Genomic DNA, 19,405 nt, shown 5'->3' with positions numbered 1-19,405 from the left:
AGGATTAAAGTTCAAAGCCAGCCCTGGCATAAAAATCCCTGAGACTCTTATCTCCAATTAGCCACCAGAAAACCAGAAGTCAACCTGTGGCTCAAAGTGGTAGAGTGCTAGACCTGAGCAAAAGAGCTCAGAGATAGCTCCCAGGCCCTGAGTTCAATTCTCACAACAGACAAGAGAAAAACAAAAAAATGTAGTACCTAATTTGCATTGCTAAGTAATTTTTTCCCTTGTGGGTTAAGTAATTTGTTTTCTTTGAGGTAGGGTTTCCCTAGATGGTTCAAGTAGACTAGGCTTGAATTCATGATCCTTCAGCCTCCTGAGTGCTGGGACTGCAGGTGTACACAACCATACCTTCCTGCCGCAACATAATTTCCATTCAGAAACAGAGCTTCAAACCAGAAATGGTGGCATGTGCCTGTTGTGTCAGTTACTAGAGACTGAAGCAGGAGGTTGAACCTAGGATTTTGAGATGAGACTGAGCAACATAGTGACATCTCATCCTAAAGAAAAAGAACAGAAAGAGAAAAGAGCTTCTTTTGTGTACACACAAACATAGTTGATATTTTTAAAAGACTAGTTTCTCTGTTCATCCTGTTCATTCTGTTCATTCAAGAAATATTTTTATTTAATGGGCAAAGAATGATGATGGGTAATACTTGTTGCTTCTTTTCTTCATTGTAACACATTTCTACTTGAAAATCAGGCAAAAAGTATGGTATCTGGCCAGCTGCAGCCTCTTGCTTTGACCTACATTCCTAGAGTTCCTTTCTTGTGATTTTGATTAGGTGACCTTGGTTCATTTTGTAATGTTGCTTAATTATCAGCAGATTTACTTATGTGATGATATTACTAAATGTGAAGGGAGTGGAATTCCTGTGAATGCAGAGGTTTGTGCCATGATGAAGACTTTAATGTATGCACATGTTTACCTGTGTTTATTTGATTCCTCTTGTTAAAATAACATTGTTATTATCAGATGAGAAGTTGTGCTGTTTTTCATTGTGGGGCTAGAGATGGAACCCAGGACCTCATGCATACTAGGCAAATGCTCTACCAGTGAACTGTGTCCCAGCTCTTGACAATTCTATTATCCAACCTGAATCTCTTTACTTTGAACTTAAGTTAGAATTTTCCTGTTCTAGAATAGTTCTTCATTTACTAAGAAATTGAAAAACAGAAGTTGAGAAAAAAGTTTATGTTAAGTATATTTGCTGGTAAAAAAAAAAAGAAAGCAAGTAAGTTCAGTTTAATTCATATTTTATAACATCAAATTAAACATATCAGATTATACGCATCTTATCACACATATGCAAATTAAAACAAAGTAAAAACTTAGTTGTTAAGGATCTGAAAAGGCATTCACCTATGTATTCTATAAACTTTATCATTGTAATGTTATTAGATGTACACGCACTCAATTTACCTTTAAAAAAAGAAAGGCTACTGATTTAGAAAACAAAACTCAGTGTAATTTTTTTTTTTTTGCCAGTCCTGGGGCTTGAACTTAGGACCTGAGCACTGTCCCTGGCTTCTTTTTCCTCAAGGCTAGCATTTTACTACTTGGGCCACAGCGCCACTTCCAGCTTTTTCTTTTTTTTTTTTTTTTTTTTGCCAGTCCTGGGGCTTGAACTAAGGGCCTGAGCCCTGTCCCTGGCTTCTTTTTGCTCAAGGCTAGCACTCTACCACTTGAGCCACAGTGCCACTTCCAGCTTTTTCTGTTTATGTGGTGCTGATGAATCGAACCCAGGGCTTCATGCATGCTAGGCAAGCACTGTACTACTGCTAAGCCACATTCCCAGCCTCAATTATTTGATTATGGTCAGACAAAGTTTTTTAAAGCATGGTGGCTCATGCCTGTAATCCTGGCCACTTGGGAGGCTCACAGTTGGAAGTCAGCCCAGACCGAAAAGTTTGAGTCCCAGTAGTAGACTGGGTATGATGACATACTCTTGTCATCCCAGCCTCATGGGAATTGTAAATAGGAGGATCACAATCCAAGATGGCTTAGGGCATAAACCTGAGACTGTTTGAAAAACAGATAAACAAAAAAAACTGCAGTGGTCACCTATTATTTCTAGTCTTTAACATAACTAAAAAAAATAAAAAAAGAAAGGGAAGCCTCTGGAGAGTAATTGAATCCAGTGTCTTCCCTGGCTGCTGCATCTTTGGGAAGTAGCTGTCTAGCTGGTCATTTGGCTTCCTTAATGCTTCCAATGTCCAAAGAGTCCTTTACTTCGGAACATTGGCCATTTCTGAAAGATAGTTCACTGTGTTGAGCTAGAATCTACCTTTCTGGACCATCTTGGCATTGTCAAAGAATTTCAAGGTAGAGTATTGTGGTTTATACATCTCCAGTCTGTACTTGGAAATCTGAAATTTCCAATTATGTTTATTGTATTTAAAAAACTAGCTTTTGGCAAAATAATGGCATTCACTGGAAAATGGATGGATCTAGAACAAATCATGCTGAGTGAGACAAGCAAGAACAGAGAGACAAATGTCATATGGTCCTGCTGATATGCAGGTGTTAGAATTAAAATGCAAAGAGAGGGCTGGGAATATGGCCTAGTGGCAAGAGTGCTTGCCTCATATACATGAAGCCCTGGGTTCAATTCATCAGCACCACATATATACAAAAGGCCAGAGGTGGAGCTGTGGCTCAAGTGGCAGAGTGTTAACCTTAAGCAAAAAAAAGCCAGGGACAGTGCTCAGGCCCTGAGTCCAAGCCCCAGGACTGGCCAAAAAAAAGCAAAGAGATAGAACAAAGTAAACAAGTCTCAAGATACCAAAATACAGTAAAAAGAAAAGAGGACATAAAATCTGTGGAAAATGTGTGAGAATAGTAATAATAATAACAACAGTAATACAGCAGAGGGAACCATCAGCTACATTGAACACTGATGAAAGGGAACTAAGCAACCCATGGGTGGGAATGGGAAGGAAGGAATGAGTGAAGGAGGGAACAGGTGTTGCTAAACAAAAGGAAAGTAATGTATATATCATCCAAAATGGAGAAAATGGTTTTATTGTTAAAGTTCATAGACTTCGTAAGCTACGTAGAGTAGAATGATAATTTTTGTCATTGTGAAAGTTAAAATGTGTACTGTGAAATATATGTAATAACTTAAGCCCAATTTAAGAAAAAAGAAAGAAAATTCATCAAGTCTAACAGGAGACAGTATCTACCCAGCCCAGGGCCTAGCAGCAGAAAGCCACTGTTGCCAGTGTCTTCCAGACAAAGATTGCCTTCCATGTAACCCTCCCTCTGTCTACACCTCACTCTATTATCATTCTCAGCACCCCAGACAGCCACGAAGTGCTGTCCCCCCACTTCCCAAGCCTCTCCCGCCTGCAGGCAGGGTAGCCAGCCCCACGTGCTTCTGTCAGCGCACGGGGATGACTCCTGTTTTTCAGCACCACAGGGAGGGCAGTGGCGTCTCATGGGTGCTCATGCCAGCTTGTTTCCTCTCCATTTGGAGGTCCTGCCTCACTGTTGTATTGCTCACTGGTGTAGCGTCTGGATTACACCGCTGCACAGCCGACTCTTCGTTCACTCATAGGTGCACAGTAGATTGTTTCCAGTGGTTGTTGATTGCATGGTAATCTTATTAATCTTATGAACATTTGCATATGAGTCCTGGGAAATATATATATATATATCTCCAAAAGAAAGAAAATATACATACATACACACATTAAAAAATGAGCTTTTGCTTATCTTTAAAATATGGTTGACATAAGAGCTCTAATTTGTCTGTCATATACAGACCTTTAGCAGAGGAGTTAGTAATCAAAACAAAAACAAGGGCTAGGGGTGTAGTTTAATGATGGAGTCATTGCCTAATTAACGTGAGACCCAGGATTCAATCCCTAACACTACAAAACAAAAAAAAGCCCCAAACCAAAGCAAAATGAATCTGTGGTTGAGGTACTGACCAGGCAGAATGACTGATGGTCACAGTCTGGTCCAAAAGTTGGCCCTCCACCCCATATGCCATGAAGAAAAAGTGGTAATAACTCAGTTAGTAGTGGTTTGCCTTGTTGCCACTTATCTCTTTGTGGTTAAGTGGACTTAGGGTTTAATCAAATGCTTCCTATGAATAAACCATAGGCTGGAGATAATGTAATAAAACAAGTACAGGGAAAACAATAATATTTTCTCCTAATCTGTAAATCTGCCCCGTTAAGGAGAAGCTGTCATTTTTTTTATTTATTTATTTATTTATTTATTTATTTATTTATTTATTTATTTATTTTGCCAGTCCTGGGGCTTGAACTCAGGGCCTGAGCACTGTCCTTGGCTTCTTTTTGCTCAAGGCTAGCACTCTGCCACTTGAGCCACAGCACCATTTCTGGCCGTTTTCTATATATGTGGTGCTGGGGAATCAAACCCAGGGCTTCATGTATATGAGGCAAGCTCTCTTGCCACTAGACCATATTCTCAGCCCGAAGCTGTCATTTTAACAAGGAGAAAGAAACTTATTTATGGAGAGAATATATTGAAAATGAACTTCAGGGGGTGTTTTTGCCACTGTATGATTGATAAAATTTGAAGTGGTACCTCATTGGGCATACCTTGAAAGGGTATTCCTATTTTCACACTGTAATTGGAAGTGTCCAATTCATTAAAAAAAAATATAACAGGGGCTGGGAATATGGCCTAGTGGTAAAGTGCTTGCCTCGTATACATGAAGCCCTGGGTTCGATTCCTCAGCACCACATATATAGAAAAAAAAAGCCAGAAGTGGCACTGTGGCTCAAGAGGTAGAGTGCTAGCCTTGAGCAAAAAGAAGCCAGGGACAGTGCTCAGGCCCTGAGTCCATGCCCCAGGACTGGCAACAAAAACAAAACAAATAAACAAAAAAATACAACAAGGATTGTTTCTATGGGTTTGATTTGTTAAAAATATATAAATAAGCTGGGGATATGGCCTAGTGGCAAGAGAGCTTGCCTCGTATACATGAGGCCCTGGGTTTGATTCCCCAGCACCACATATACAGAAAACGGCCAGAAGTGGCGCTGTGGCTCAAGTGGCAGAGTGCTAGCCTTGAGCAAAAGGAAGCCAGGGACAGTGCTCAGGCCCTGAATCCAAGGCCCAGGACTGGCCAAAAAAAAAAAAAAAAGAAAAATATATAAATAAAACAGTATCACTACTTAATTGTAGCAACAACTAATTGGCAATATAAAAGATAACACCCTGGGCTGGGGATATAGCCTAGTGGCAAGAGTGCCTGCCTCATATACACGAGGCCCTAGGTTCGATTCCCCAGCACCACATATACAGAAAACGGCCAGAAGCGGCGCTGTGGCTCAAGTGGCAGAGTGCTAGCCTTGAGCGGGAAGAAGCCAGGGACAGTGCTCAGGCTCTGAGTCCAAGGCCCATGACTGGCCAAAAAAAAAAAAGATAACACCCTACCTGTAAAATTTCAACAAAATGTTTTGGGTTATTGGAAAAGGAAATTTGAAAATGAGTATCATTTACTAAGGTTCCTCTTTTCCATTCACGTGCACTTCCTAATCTTAGTATTCTGATGAATAGATATGTTTGTCACTACCACAGAAGTTCTTGCAGTTGATTTCTGTAAATAATTTAAAGACACTTTCCAGGTATCTGGGAAGTTCATGTCAACTGATCAAATAGGACTAGAGGTGAAAATCAATTTAACAAAGTTGTTTTCCCAAAGACAGCTCAAACAATGCCTAAGCAAAGTACTGAGAACTTTATAATTTGCTGGGAAAGGCAAACTTAAGAGTGAGGGAGGACTTGGGGTGAGAGAAAACTGGGATGTGGCTGTTTGGGAGCTAGGAATAAGGGAGGAATTTACCACAAAGAGGCACAGAGAAACTTCGTGGGCCAGAGAGGCATTGTAATTTTAATTTTTTTTGATTGGTCATGGGGCTTGCACTCAGGGCTGGGCTCTGTCCCTGAGCTCTTTCATTCACAGCCAGGGCTCTGCCACTTTGAGCCATAGCACCACGTCCAGTTTTTGGTCAATTTCAGATGAGAGCCTCTCCTGGCAGCATTTTAAAAATCTTATGATTGTAGGGATTCACAAAACTACACTAAAGACGGGGGGGGGAGGGTTGTTTTAAATTTATTTATTTATTTAATAAAGGTGATGTCACAGAGGGGTTACAATTTGGACAATGTCACCCAGAAGGGTGAGTTTTATTGAATGTAAATTCTAGTCCAATACACTTGACTTATAAAACAAGCATGAGAAAGGATGATTTTATTCCCCAAAGGAGAAAATTCATTATGTATGTGGGTGTTCATCGGAGCCAGCACACAAGATTTACAGATGTTAATAATAACAATTGCCCTCTGCGGCCGCAGAGGAGCCCCAGCAGCGGGGATGACCGCGGGCTCCACAGGCCTCGGGCGGCCCTGGGAGGGCCGGGGGCCCTGCGTCCCCAGCCCCGTACCCGGGGCGCTCCGCGAGGATCTCCTCTGCCAGCCGGGGCGGAGCCTCGGGGCGCAGCCCGGAACCGACACGGGCACCCACTTCCCGGTGCCGGAGCCGGAGAGTCGGGGAGATCCCGAGACAGTGAGCACCCTTCCTCCCCAGCCCCTTCCCCTGCCCCGCGCGCCGAGGCTCCGTGCTTCCTCTCGGCTCCGGCCGAGCCAGGGCGGCTGCCTGCCTCTTTCAGCTCCCTTTTTCCTCTCCCCGCAATGGCCGCCCCCAGTCCCGCAGAGATCCGGAGAGACGTGCAGGTGAGAGCGCAGGCCTGGGGAGCCCTGGCGCCCCCCCGCCCCACCCCCGGCCTCGAGACCAGGCCGGTCCGCCCGCAGAGGTCGGGGAAGGGCAAGCCCTGGGCTCCCCGATGAGCTGCGGGGAGCAGAGGTCAGCCCGGGCTGGAGAAGCGTCCTGGACTCCAGGCCTTTGTCTCCCCCTGTCTGCCCTTGGCCTCTGGGTTAGAACTACTACGGCCAGGTGCTGAAGACGACGGCAGATCTGCAGTCCAACGCCTGTGTCACGGCGGAGAGGCCGCTCCTCCCGCGCGTCCGGGAAGCCCTGCAGAACGTGCACGAGGAAGTGGCCCTGAGGTAGCCTGTCCCACGCCCCCCCACCCCCCAAGCCTCGAGACAGCTAACCCAGGAGACAGCATGCAGCACCGGCCTGTCTACAGTCCCCACAGCTCAGCACTGAGCTGCCCAACCCGCACCCCCCACGCCCCCCACTCTTTCAGGCGCGCGCGCTCCTGGGGCCTGCGGCAGAAGCTCCACAGTTTAGCCCTCCCTATCAACCTGGGCTCACCCTGACCTTTCCCTTCCTAGCTCCCCGGGCACTGCCTGCCAGCCTGCTAGCAGTGAGCAATGCAGACAGCCTTCCTTCTCCTTTGCACTTTGTACCTCCATCCGGCCAATGCCCCCTTCACGAAGCCTTCCCTAATCCTGAGCACTTGTGCCCCAAACTGCTCCAGTACTCCTTGGGCTTCTCACTTTGACAATCAGTTGGCCAAAATGTTTTCCGGGCTTGTGTTCGATTTCCCTAGTTGCAGTAAATGCAGCCAGCGGATGGAGGGGGGAAAAAGTGTCCTCAACAACTAGCAGAGTTGGGGTTCTGAAGTAGGAGTTCAAGGGCTGGGATGTGGTTCAGTGGCAAAGTGCTTGCCTAGCAAGTGCAACGTCCTGGGTTCGATCCCCAGTACCAAAAAAGAAGAGACCAAAAAAAAAAAGTACAGTTAAAAAAAACCAACAAATCCCAACCAGAAAAAAAACAAAACACCATTGGAAGTGGGGCTGTGGCTCAAGTGGTAGAGTGCTAGCCTTCAGCTGAAGAGCTCAGGAACAACACCTAGGCCCTGAGTTCAAGGCCCACAAATGACAAAAAAAATAGTACTATTACTGCAAGTGGCACTGTGGCTCAAAGTGGTAGAGTGGTATCCTTGAGCAAAAGAGCTCAGGGATAGTGTCTAGGCCCTGAGTTCAAGCCCCATGACCAACAAAAAAGAAGAAAAAAAATAGAAGTTCTATAGCTAATGCCCAAATGCCTTAATTCAACAAGTCTTTCAGGTGGCTTAGTTCCTGACCCAGAGCCCAACATTAAAAAAGATATGGTCCTAGCCTTGTGGAGCTTCTGGTTTAGTGAGACCAACTAAACCATTCACATAGAAGCAGGAATGAGAACAGAAAGGGAGAAAGATAAAGAGGAAGAAGGTCTGTGTAAGATGTAGTATTGTCACCTTCTCTGTGGAAAGAACATATGGATTCCATTTCTCAGGTATTATGGCTGTGGTATTGCCATTCCCGAGTGCCTAGAAAACTGTTGGATTTTGGATCTGGGGTGTGGAAGTGGCAGAGATTGCTATGCGCTTAGTCAGCTGGTTGGTGAGAAAGGGCATGTCACCGGAATAGACATGACCGAAGGTCAGGTAAGACACAGATTTGGGAGATCCAAAGGGAAAAAAAGTTCTCAAATGCCTTCTTGGCAAGATAAAGTTGTTTCTTTTATGAATTTTCAAAGAAAATTGAAAAAGGCTGCTATTTAGCAATGATCATTGGCATCATTAGTGTCCAGAAGCCAAGAACTTTGACAACCAGAGGCTCTGCTGGGAGAACACAAAGCCAGAATTTTGACCAATGGCTGAATAGCATAATGCATTTCTGTGTTTTTCTTTCTTCTGCCATCTGTCCTGAAATACTTTGTCTTTGAATGTTCAAGCAAAACTCACATAGAAAAGAGCTTATGTTCTAGACAGTAGCCTGTGCTCCATGTCCACCGGAAACTTACACATCTGTTTAAAAAAATGGAGTATATTCCACTGATAATGGGAAAATGTTTGGAAAAGTGTATGCACACACCATGGTGGATTTCAAACCTCTGTTTTTTTCTTTTAGGTGGAAGTGGCTAAGAAGTATCTCGACTACCACATGGAAAAATTTGGCTTCCAGACATGCAATGTGACTTTTATCCATGGCTGCCTTGAGAAGTTGGCACAGGCTGGAATCCCGAATGAGAGCTATGATATTGCTATGTAGGGGTTGTAGTTTTGAGGAAAGCCCATTTTCTTTTGGAGACACAAATGTTATCAATTTTCACTGAATTGACTCTCTTTTCCTTTGATTTATTTCTACTTTTTTAATTTTTATTTTTCTCCAAGACTGGGATGGGAATCAAATTTGGTACCTAATACTTTCATTCATTTGCTAGTACTCTACCATGCCTCTAACCCTCCTGATTCTCATTTAGAGTCTTTTCTTGGTGCCAGTAGTGAGGCTTGAACTCAGGGCCTGGCCATTGTACTTTAGCTTTTTTTCCCCCCCCTCAGTTGTGGTGCTTGAACGTCAAGGCCTAGGCACTGTCCCTGAGCTCTTTTGCTCAAGGCTAGTGCTCTACTACTTTGAGCCACAGCTCTACTTCTGGCTTTTTTTCTGAGTAGTTTATCAGATAAGAGTCTCAGGGACTTTCCTGCCTGGGCTGGTTCTGAACTATGATCCTCAGATCTCAGCCTCCTATGAATAGCTAGGATTATAAGGGTGAGCCACCAGTGCCCAGTGTCCTTTAGCTTTTTTGCTCAAGGATGATTCTGTACTACTTGAGCAATACCTCCACTTCTGGCTTCTTGCTGGTTAATTGGAATAAGAGTGTCATAGATTTTCTTCCCTGGTCTGACTTTGAACCATGATCCTCAGATCTCAGCTTCTGAGTAGCTAGGATTACAATGAGTATCCAACTCATTTAGAGTCTTAAACTAAACTTAGCATATCTTCTTGAATGAAAGGAACTGATAGGAGCTGCTTGTAGCCCATGGATAACAAAACATGCTAGGCCAAGAGAGAATATACTTTAATGAGTCCCCCAAATTAGCCAGATCACTGAGTGTGCACCTGTAATAACTAGTGACCTGTTACACTTAATATAGTCATGGGCCAGTCAGTTGCAAGGATCTGTCCTGAGAAACAATTTTTTAGACCACTTCTTTATTGTGCAAACATCAGAGTATATTTCCAGAAACCTAGATGATAGAACCTACTTCAACATGGGATACACACACACACACACACACACACACACACACACACGTACACACAAATACACAGAGTATAGCCTGTAGCTTCCAGGACCTGCTGAGCACAAATAGTTGTGTGCAGTAGCTCACACCTATACCCTTAGCAATGCAGGAGACTGAGATGTGAAGATCAAGGCTCAAAGCCACCCCAAGAAGAAAAGTCTGTGAAATTCTTTCCAATTAACCTCCAAAAATAATGGACTGGAGGTGTATTTGAGTATCAGCTGTGACCAAAAAGAAAAACAAAATCTGAGAACAAAAGACCCTGAGTTCAAGCCCCAGTGCCATAACAAAAAAAAAAAAAAAAAAGAAAGAAAAGAAAAAAAATATTGAGTGCAAGAGAAAAAAAATGAGGCAATCAAGATAGGTGGTAGGGGCTGGGAATATGGCCTAGTGGCAAGAGTACCTGCCTCGTATACATGAGGCCCTGGGTTCAATTCCCCAGCACCACATATACAGAAAACGGCCAGAAGTGGCGCTGTGGCTCAAGTGGCAGAGTGCTAGCCTTGAGCAAAAAGAAGCCAGGGACAGTGCTCAGGCCCTGAGTCCAAGCCCCAGGACTGGCCAAAAAAAAAAAAAAAAAAGATATGTGGTAAACCTTAGATAGTGGCAGGCTATTTTACAGTACTTTTAAAAAGTTAATAAGTAGATAGAGTATACTGCAGAATAGTGATAAAAGTATAATACAGTGACTACATAAACTAGTAGCATCATTTATTATTATCAAGTACCATGTACCTTCCTTCCTTCCTTCCTTCCTTCCTTCCTTCCTTCCTTCCTTCCTTCCTTCCTTCCTTCCTTCCTCCCTCCCTCCCCCCCCTTTTTTTTTTGCCAGTCCTGGGGCCTGAGCACTGTCCCTGGCTTCTTTTTGCTCAAGGCTAGCATTCTACCACTTGAGCCACAGCACCATTCTAGCTTTTTCTATATATGTGGTGCTGAGGAATTGAACCTAGGGCTTCAAGTACACAGGCAAGCACTCTACCACTAGGCTATATTCCAAGCCGCTATTTAGTTTGCTGAGATTTTACATAGATCACACGATCTATCTCCCTTATCATGGTTAGAAGTTGAGTTTGGGGGCTGGGGATATGGCCTAGTGGCAAGAGTGCCTGCCTCGGATACCCGAGGCCCTGGGTTCTATTCCCCAGCACCACATATACAGAAAATGGCCAGAAGCGGCGCTGTGGCTCAAGTGGCAGAGTGCTAGCCTTGAGCAGGAAGAAGCCAGGCACAGTGCTCAGGCCCTGAGTCCAAGGCCCAGGACTGGCCAAAAAAAAAAAAAAAAAAGAAGTTGAGTTTGGGGAAGGGAAGGGTAAAGTAAGGAGAAAGGTATAGCTTGGGCAAGATGGTGAGAGCTGCCGTTAGAGGATAAAAGTTACTTAAATCCTTTCTCATTTGCTCTGTCTTAGATCAAATTGTGTTATTAACCTTGTGCCAGATAAACAGCAAGTTCTTCAGGAGGTATATCAGGTGCTGAAGGTAAGAAAAAGGAGATAATAAACGTAAACACTGATGAGGGCTGGTAGCATCTACCCTGTTCATTTCTTCTTGTACTGAGAGTTCAAATGATTTTAATCTTCTACCCCATTTTGAAAGGAATGCAAAAAAGTATATACAAGTAGGTGAGTGGTAGAATGCCCAATGTATGGTTCTTTTCCCTCTCAGGACACAAAAAAGTTGTGAGGTTGTGGTTGTCATTGAGTATGTTGTGTATGAGTCTTATTGACTGTCCTGCTTGTTCCTGTGAATGATCTTGGGACAGTTTCTGCAGAGCTACAGGAACCCTTAGATTCAAGGCACATACACTGTCTTCTAGAACATGCAGTGTTTTTCACAGCTACTGATTTCTTCTCTGCCAGAATCATAGGTCCTGGGGAAGTTAAAAAAGATAAGGGCTGGGAATATGGCTTAGTGGTAGAGTGCTTGCCTTGCATATATGAAGCCCTGAGTTCAATTCCTCAGCACCACATAAACAGAAAAAGCCGGAAGTGGTGCTGTGGCTCAAGAGGTAGAGTGGTAGCCTTGAGCAAAAAGAAGCCAGGGACAGTGCTCAGTCCTGAGTCCAAGCCCCAGGACTGGCAAAAAAAAAAAAAAAAGAAATATTTGGTGGTGGTGGTGGCCATGGGGCTTGAACCCTCGGCGTGGGCATTATCCCTGAGCTCTTCAGATCAAGGCTAGTGCTCTACCACTTTGAGCTACAACACCACTTCCTGTTTCCTGGTGGTTAATTGGAGGTAAGAGTCTCACGGACTTTCTTTCCTGGGCTGGCTTTGACCCTTGATCCTCAGACCTGAGTAGCTAGGATTACGGGCGTGAGCCACCTGCGCCCACCAAGATGAAACTTATACTAATACCTTTCTAAAAGGAAAACTGGTAGGAACTGTGCTGTTTTCCTGTGTGCTACCTGAGATGTGTCTCTTTATTATTCTTTTTTTTTTACCAGTCCTGGGCCTTGGACTCAGGGCCTGAGCACTGTCCCTGGCTTCCTTTTGCTCAAGGCTAGCACTCTGCCACTTGAGCCACAGCGCCACTTCTGGCCGTTTTCCCTATATGTGGTACTGGGGAATTGAACCCGGGGCTTCATGTATACGAGGCAGGCTCTCTTGCCACTAGGCCATATTCCCAGCCTCTCTTTATTATTCTTAGGGAACAGCTGAGGTATGTCCTCAGCTCAACAGTACAGCACTTACATAACATGCTTTGAGTTCAGTTCCTCCAACACAAGTGATTCTAGAACAAGCCACCGGTGGCTCACGCCTGAAATCCTAGCTGCTCACGAGGTGAGATCTGAGGATCAGAGTTTGAAGCCAATCCAGGCAGAAAAGTCTGTGAGACTCTTATCTCTAATTAATCACAAAAAAGTCAGAAGTGGAGCTGTGGCTCAAGTGGTAGAGCACTGGTCTTGAGCAAACGAAGTTCAGCAATACTACCCAGGCCCTGAGTTTAAGCCTCAGGATCAACACACACACACACACACACACACACACACACACACACACACACACACACACACACACACACAGAGAGAGATTCTGAGATATTTGGTTTACAGGATTGTCATATAGAGCTCAATTAAAATTACCTTTGTAGAAATGGTCTTCTAATACCTTTTTTTTTTTTTTTTTGGCCGGTCCTGGGGTTTGAACTTGGGGCCTGGGTACTGTCCCTGAGACTCTCTGTGTTCAAGGCTAGCACTCTACCACTTGAGCCACAGCACCACTTCAGGCTTTTTCTGTTTATGTGGTACTGAGGAATCAAACACAGGTTAGGCAAGCATTCTACCACTAAGCCACATTCCCAGATCGTTCTAGTATCTTTTTTAGCATGCCATTTTATAGATCAGCTTACTGTCTTCACTAAGATGTACTTAAATGGTAAAAAGTTATTGTAAGATATAGATATCCATGTAATATGGAAGTCAGATCTGCCCAGTGCCATCATTGGCTGTTGAGGGGTGTCAGATTGACTCCATCTCAGATTAGTTAAAGAGAGCAGAAGACTCCATCTTCACTAAGATCTCCCCTGCCCTATCCAGGAAAGTTGCCCTTCACTATGATAAGATTATGTAAACTGCTTGACCACCAGAGTAGCAGAATGTTCAAAGTTAAACCTGTGCCCTCCCATGAGTTGGCATATCCGCCTGTGTCATGTGAGCCCCGCCAAATCCATGGGCCAAGTCTAACTAAAATGATAGGTTGCTTCAGACAGTTGCAGATTGTAACTCCATTGGCCACCTGCGTGTGACCTGGAAAGCTCTGTAAGTGTTGTAACCTCATTGGCCACCTGCATGTGGCAGGCTTGACCATGTGGAATTTGCCTTTATAACCCAACCCCGAGCGTGGCCCGGGGTGCAGGGTCCCAGCTCACGAGTCTGGGCTGCAGCCCTGGCCGGCCAGCCTGCTTTTTACGGTTGAGGTTCCAGCTCCTGAGTCTGGGTCATGACCCTGGCCGGTCAGTATACTTTTTACTTCCCCAATAAATCCATCCTTTTACTTGAGACTGTCTCTGGGTGGTGGACTCTTGGAGGGATGGGGGATTCCCCACCTCGGACCCCATTACATTGTGGTCCCCTCCCTTGGGGGGACCCCATTACAATCCATGCTTTCAGATTATAGGATTTTCTTTCTTTCTTTCTTCCTTTCTCTTTTTTTTTCTTTCTGTCTTTCTTCCTGTCCTCTTTATGTCTCTCTCTCTCTCTCTCTCTCTCTCTCTCTCTCTCTCTCTCTCTCTCTCTCTCTCTCTTCTTTTTTTTTGTGCTGGTACTGGGGCTTGAACTCTGGGCCTTATACTCTTGCTTAGCCCTTACAAGACCTCTATACTTTTTAAGCTTCTGATGGCTTATTTGCTTTAGATTTTAAGGAAGGAAAATATTTCAAAATTTAATGTGTAATATCATTATAAAAAGCTCTATAATTTTTAAAGGGTAATACTTTATATTAATATTAACACTATTTCTATCTTCTTTCTATTAATTACACAGCTAGTTGGGATGATGTTATGTTAGGATTGGCTAAATAAGTTAGGCAACCTAAGTATCTTTATTCGAGAGAGATTCTTAGAAAACAATTTATTACCTATTGGATAGGACACTGAAAAAAATTTAAAAACCCAACAAAACTTGTCCCTTGGCTACAGGTTATAAGGAGGGGGCAACCATCATTTATTCAAAGGGCCAGCTGGGTTGACAACTGCTCAGACACTTGCATGGGCTTTTGAAATTGGTCCTGTGTCCTCATCTAATTTGTTGTTATCTAGGGCCGTGTAATCTTTTTGTTTTGTTTTGTTTTGTTTTGCCAGTCCTGGGGCTTGGACTCAGGGCCTGAGCACTGTCCCTGGCTTACTTTTTGCTCAAAGCTAGCATTCTACCTCTTGAGCCACAGCGCCACTTCTGGCTTTTTCTATATATGTGGTGCTAAGGAATCGAATCCAGGGCTTCATGTATACGAGGTGAGCACTTTACCACTAGGCCATATTCCCAGCCCCGGGCCATGTAATCTTTAACCTTGCTTGGACTCACTTTTCTCTTTCAGCCTGGTGGGGAGCTATATTTCAGTGATGTGTACGCTAGCCTTGAACTGCCTGAAGAAATCAAGACACACACAATTCTATGGGGTAGGTGTTCTTGTGGTTTTCGTGCTAAGACAGATGGCTATTTGTGAGGAGAGTTTCATTCTGCTGCTAGCCCCAAGGAAGCCATTGGTGTGAGGCCACAAGGGTACACAGTTCTATTTTTTCCTATGGCACTCAAAAGTGATAGGATTTTGGATAACTTAAGGAATCTCTTTCAGGCATTGTTTGCCAATCTGTAAAATGAGGACAATACTACAGCCTACTGTATAAGACTGTTGGGAAGATTAAAATACCATGGAAATACCCTGAAAACTATGGTGTTGAAATGAAAGGCAACTGTTTCTGAGTTGATGATGCTTTCTTTGTTATCATTCTTGTCACTGTCTATTTGTTCATTCATTTACTGCCATTTATTTATTCATTTATTTTTGTTGGTCGTGGTGCTTGAACTCTGGGCCTGGGCACTGCCTGAGCTCTTCAGCTCAAGGCTAGTGCTCTACCACTTGAGTCACAGCACCACTTTTGGTTTTCTGGTGGTTAATTGGAGATAGGAGCCTCATGAACTTTCCTTTCTCGGCTTGGCTTTGAACTATGATCCTCAGATCTCAGCCTCCTGAGTAGCTAGGATTACAGGCATGAGCCACGAACACCTGGCTTATTATTTATTTATTTATTTTGTGTGTATGTGTGTGTGTATAAAGAAAAGAGGTTTATTTAGTTCACAGTTTGGGAGGTTCAAGAACATTGTGTTAACATTTACTTGGCTGTGGTGAGTGCTCCCTTTTTGCTCTGTCATGTGGTAGCTGACATCACAGCAGCAGCAAATGTGACAGCGATAGATCACATGGATAAGTAGGAAGCCAGAAAAACCAGGAATAGCTAGTCTTGCTTTTGAGATCTAACCAGGTCTCATGAGAACTACTTCAGTCTCCAGTGACTTGTGCCTAGGAGGCGCTTAGTGTTTCCCCTAGCCATCCTGTACTATTTTCATGGTATCTGACCGTACATTGAGGTCTTTGTTTAGTCTCTAATTTGTTTATTTCTGATTTAATTTGTACTATTTGTTTCTGTCTATTGGTTTGGAGTTTGGCTTGTTCCTGTTTTTTCAAGGAGATTGAGGTGCATCGTTGAAGTGTTAATTGTGATTTCTCTAATTTATTGTTGTATGCCAGTCATAGCTATACATTTTCCTCTGAGTACTGCCTTTGCTGTTTCCCAGAGGAGCTAGTATTTTGTGTGTTCATTTTTATTAAATTCCATAAATGTTTGAATTTCTCTTCTAATATCTTCAATGATCCAATGATCATTCAGCAATGTGTTGTTCAGATCCATGAGTCAGAGACTTTTCTGTAATAGCTTTTAGTGTTGAGCTCTAATTTTATTCCATTGTGGTCTGGTAGGGTATAAGGAATAACTTCATTTAAAAAAAATTGGAGAATGTTCCATGGACTGCTGAGAATATTGTGTATTCTGATGCTGCTGGGTGAAATATTCTGTATCTATCTAAAAAAAAAAAGAAAATCTTTCAAGCAAATTGCCCCCATAAACAGGCTGGAATAGCAATACTAATATCAGATAAAAATAGACTTCAAATTAAAATTAGTGAAAAGAGACAAAGAATGGCATTCTATACTGATGAAGGGAACTCTCCTACAGGAGGATATAACATTTCTAAACATCTATGCACCAAATTCTGGAGCACCCAGCTTCATCAAATACATAATACTTGACCTAAAAACACACAGAGATTAGAACACATTGATCAATGGAGACTTCAACATATAATTGTCACCTCTGAGTAGATCATCCAGGCAAGAATGTAGCAAGAAAATCTCAGACCTAACTAATAGCACTGAGCAACTAGGCTTATTTATTTATTTATTTATTTATTTAGTGTGGCTACTGGAGCTTGAACTCAGGGCCTGGCCTCTGGGCCTTAGTTTTTTCACTCAAGGTTGGTGTTCTACCACTTGAACTACAGCTTGACTAATGGCTTTTTGCTGGCTAATTGGAGATAAAAGTCTCATAGACTTTTCTGCCTGGGCTGATTTTGAGCTTGAATATTCAAATTTCAGCTCCTGATTAGCTAGGATTATATGCATGAGCCACCAGAGCCTGCTGACTTTGAAACTTGATCTTCAAATCTCATCTTCTTTGTGTGTGTGTGTGTGTGTGTGTGTGTGTGTGTGTGTGTGTGTGTGTGTGTCCTGAGGCTTGAACTCAGGGCCCAGGCACTAAAGTTTTGTGCTCAAGGCTAGTGCTGTGCCACTTTGAGCTACAGTGCCATTTCCAGTGTTTTGGGAGTTAATTGGATTTTATTTTATTTTATTTTTTTGCCAATCCTGGGGCTTGAACTCAGGGCCTGGGTTCGGTCCCTGGCTTCTTTTTGTTCAAGGCTAGCACTTTACCACTTGAATCACAGTACCGGTTTCCGGCTTTTTTCTGTATATGTGGTGCTGGGGAATGGAACCCAGGGCTTCATGCATGCTAGGCAAGCACTCTACCACTAAGCCATATTCTCAGCACCGTGGTAGTTAATTGGAGTCCCATAGGTTTCCCTGCTGGCTTTGAACCACAATTCTCAGATCTTAGCCTCCTGAGTAGCTACAATTACAGATGTGTGCCACCAGTACCCAGCTAACACTCAATTTTACTTATGATTTTTTAGACTTTGGAAGAATGTTCAGGTTAGCTTCTATTTCTATGATATATTAGTTTTTATTGTTATTATAAAGGTCATATATGGAAAGTTATCATTTCATGAGACAGCTAAAGAATACATTTCTTTGGGGATAATGTCACCTTTTCCTTTGCTCTCTCACAGTTTTTCCCTCCCGTCCTCACCCACAGGTTGTATAGTTCATTTTTAACACAGTGTCTAGTGAGTAGCACTGCTGCATTTGTTCACCCTTTGTCCCTCCATTTCTATACCCCTCTTTTGGCAGAGTGCTAGCCTTGAGCAGAAAGAAGCCAGGGACAGTGCTCAGGCCCTGAGTCCAAGGCCCGGGACTGGCAAAAAAAAAGAAAAAGAAATCAGAGGCACAGAGGCATAGCACCTTTGTGTTTCTATCCTAAGAATATCATCCTTTGGTTTCACTGTGTGTGACTGCCTAGCATCCTGTATGATTTATCATGTTCTGGGGGATTTTGGATCTAGCTTCCACATATAAGAGAAACTATGCACCCTTTGTCTCTCTGAGCTTGGCTTACCTCACTTAACATGATTTGTTCTAGGTCCATCTATTTCCCTGCAAATGACATAGCATTCTTTCTAATGACTATGTAAAATTCCGTTGTGTATAAATACCACATTTATAAATATATGTACATAAATACCACAAGTCATCTGTTGTAGGGCATCTGGGCTGTTTCCATAACTTGGCTATTGTGAATAATGTAGCAATGAATATTTACGGTATCCTGACTTGTGATCTATCTATGTAGATGCCCAAGAATGGTATGGCAGGGTTGTAGAAAGGATCTATTTTAGTTTTTGAGGAACCTCCAAACTTCTGTAGGACCTATATTGTATTGAATATTAGTTACTGTAATTCTGCTTTATGTATTGATTAGTCTGTGTTTGTGTTTTTAAGGCGAGTGCCTGGGTGGTGCTTTGTACTGGAAGAGTCTTGCCATCCTTGCCCAAAAACTTGGGTTCTGCTCTCCACGTTTGGTCACTGCCAATTTCATTACAATTCAAAACAAGGAACTAGAAAGCATTGTTGGTAAGAACTAACAGGAGGGGAAATATAACTGGGACTTGATTGATTCAGATTTGTGACTAGTATTTACGGAGTGATTCTCCCTGAGGGAGACTTGAAGCAGTCTGGAAATGTCCATCTTGTTTTCCAATAATGACAATCTCCCTCACACACATATACTCGGACCGGGTGCTGTCCCTGAACTCTTCAGCTCAAGGCTAGCTCTCTACCACTTGAGCCACAGCACCACTTTTGGTTTTCTGTGGTTAATTGGAGCAAAAAGCCAGAAGTCAAGCTGTGGTTCAAGTGGTAGAACACCAACCTTGAGTGAAAAAACTAAGGCCCAGAGGCCAGGCCCTGAGTTCAAGCTCCAGTAGCCACACTAAATAAATAAATAATAAGCCAGGTGTTGGTGGCTCATGCCTGTAATCTTAGCTACTCAGGAGGCTGAGATCTGAGGATCAAGGTTCACATATATACACACAAGGTTACTAGTCAGTGAACTATTTTGAGTTCCTTCAGTAAATAGAGTGACATGCCTAGAGAGACAATTAATGGAATATGGAGAAGAAAATCTTTATGGTATGTTAGGTCCTCCTCTGCTGAGTGAACTAATCTTG

The 19,405-nt window shown here is 43.2% G+C and overlaps 1 protein-coding gene across 4 annotated transcripts in view; it reads left to right on the top strand.

Annotated features, from left to right (window-relative positions):
• Positions 1–6,464: 6,464 nt before the first annotated feature.
• The window catches only part of As3mt (arsenite methyltransferase), a 28,339-nt gene continuing 15,398 nt past the window's right edge, over positions 6,465–19,405 (top strand). Inside the window, exons 1-8 of one of the 4 annotated variants that reach the window (XM_048338339.1) lie at positions 6,465–6,548; positions 6,675–6,715; positions 6,921–7,048; positions 8,226–8,376; positions 8,843–8,979; positions 11,424–11,493; positions 15,045–15,126; positions 18,678–18,809. In XM_048338339.1, coding sequence (XP_048194296.1) covers position 6,548; positions 6,675–6,715; positions 6,921–7,048; positions 8,226–8,376; positions 8,843–8,979; positions 11,424–11,493; positions 15,045–15,126; positions 18,678–18,809 — 742 coding nt within the window. In that variant the 5' untranslated portion in view covers positions 6,465–6,547. The other 3 variants (XM_048338341.1, XM_048338340.1, XM_048338338.1) reach the window with 3 other exon arrangements.

This window comes from Perognathus longimembris, chromosome 2 (genome assembly GCF_023159225.1).
Source record: "Perognathus longimembris pacificus isolate PPM17 chromosome 2, ASM2315922v1, whole genome shotgun sequence".
Lineage (NCBI taxonomy): Eukaryota > Metazoa > Chordata > Mammalia > Rodentia > Heteromyidae > Perognathus > Perognathus longimembris.
The sequence above is the reverse complement of the archived record's forward strand: the minus strand, read 5'-3'. Positions and strand labels throughout refer to the sequence as shown.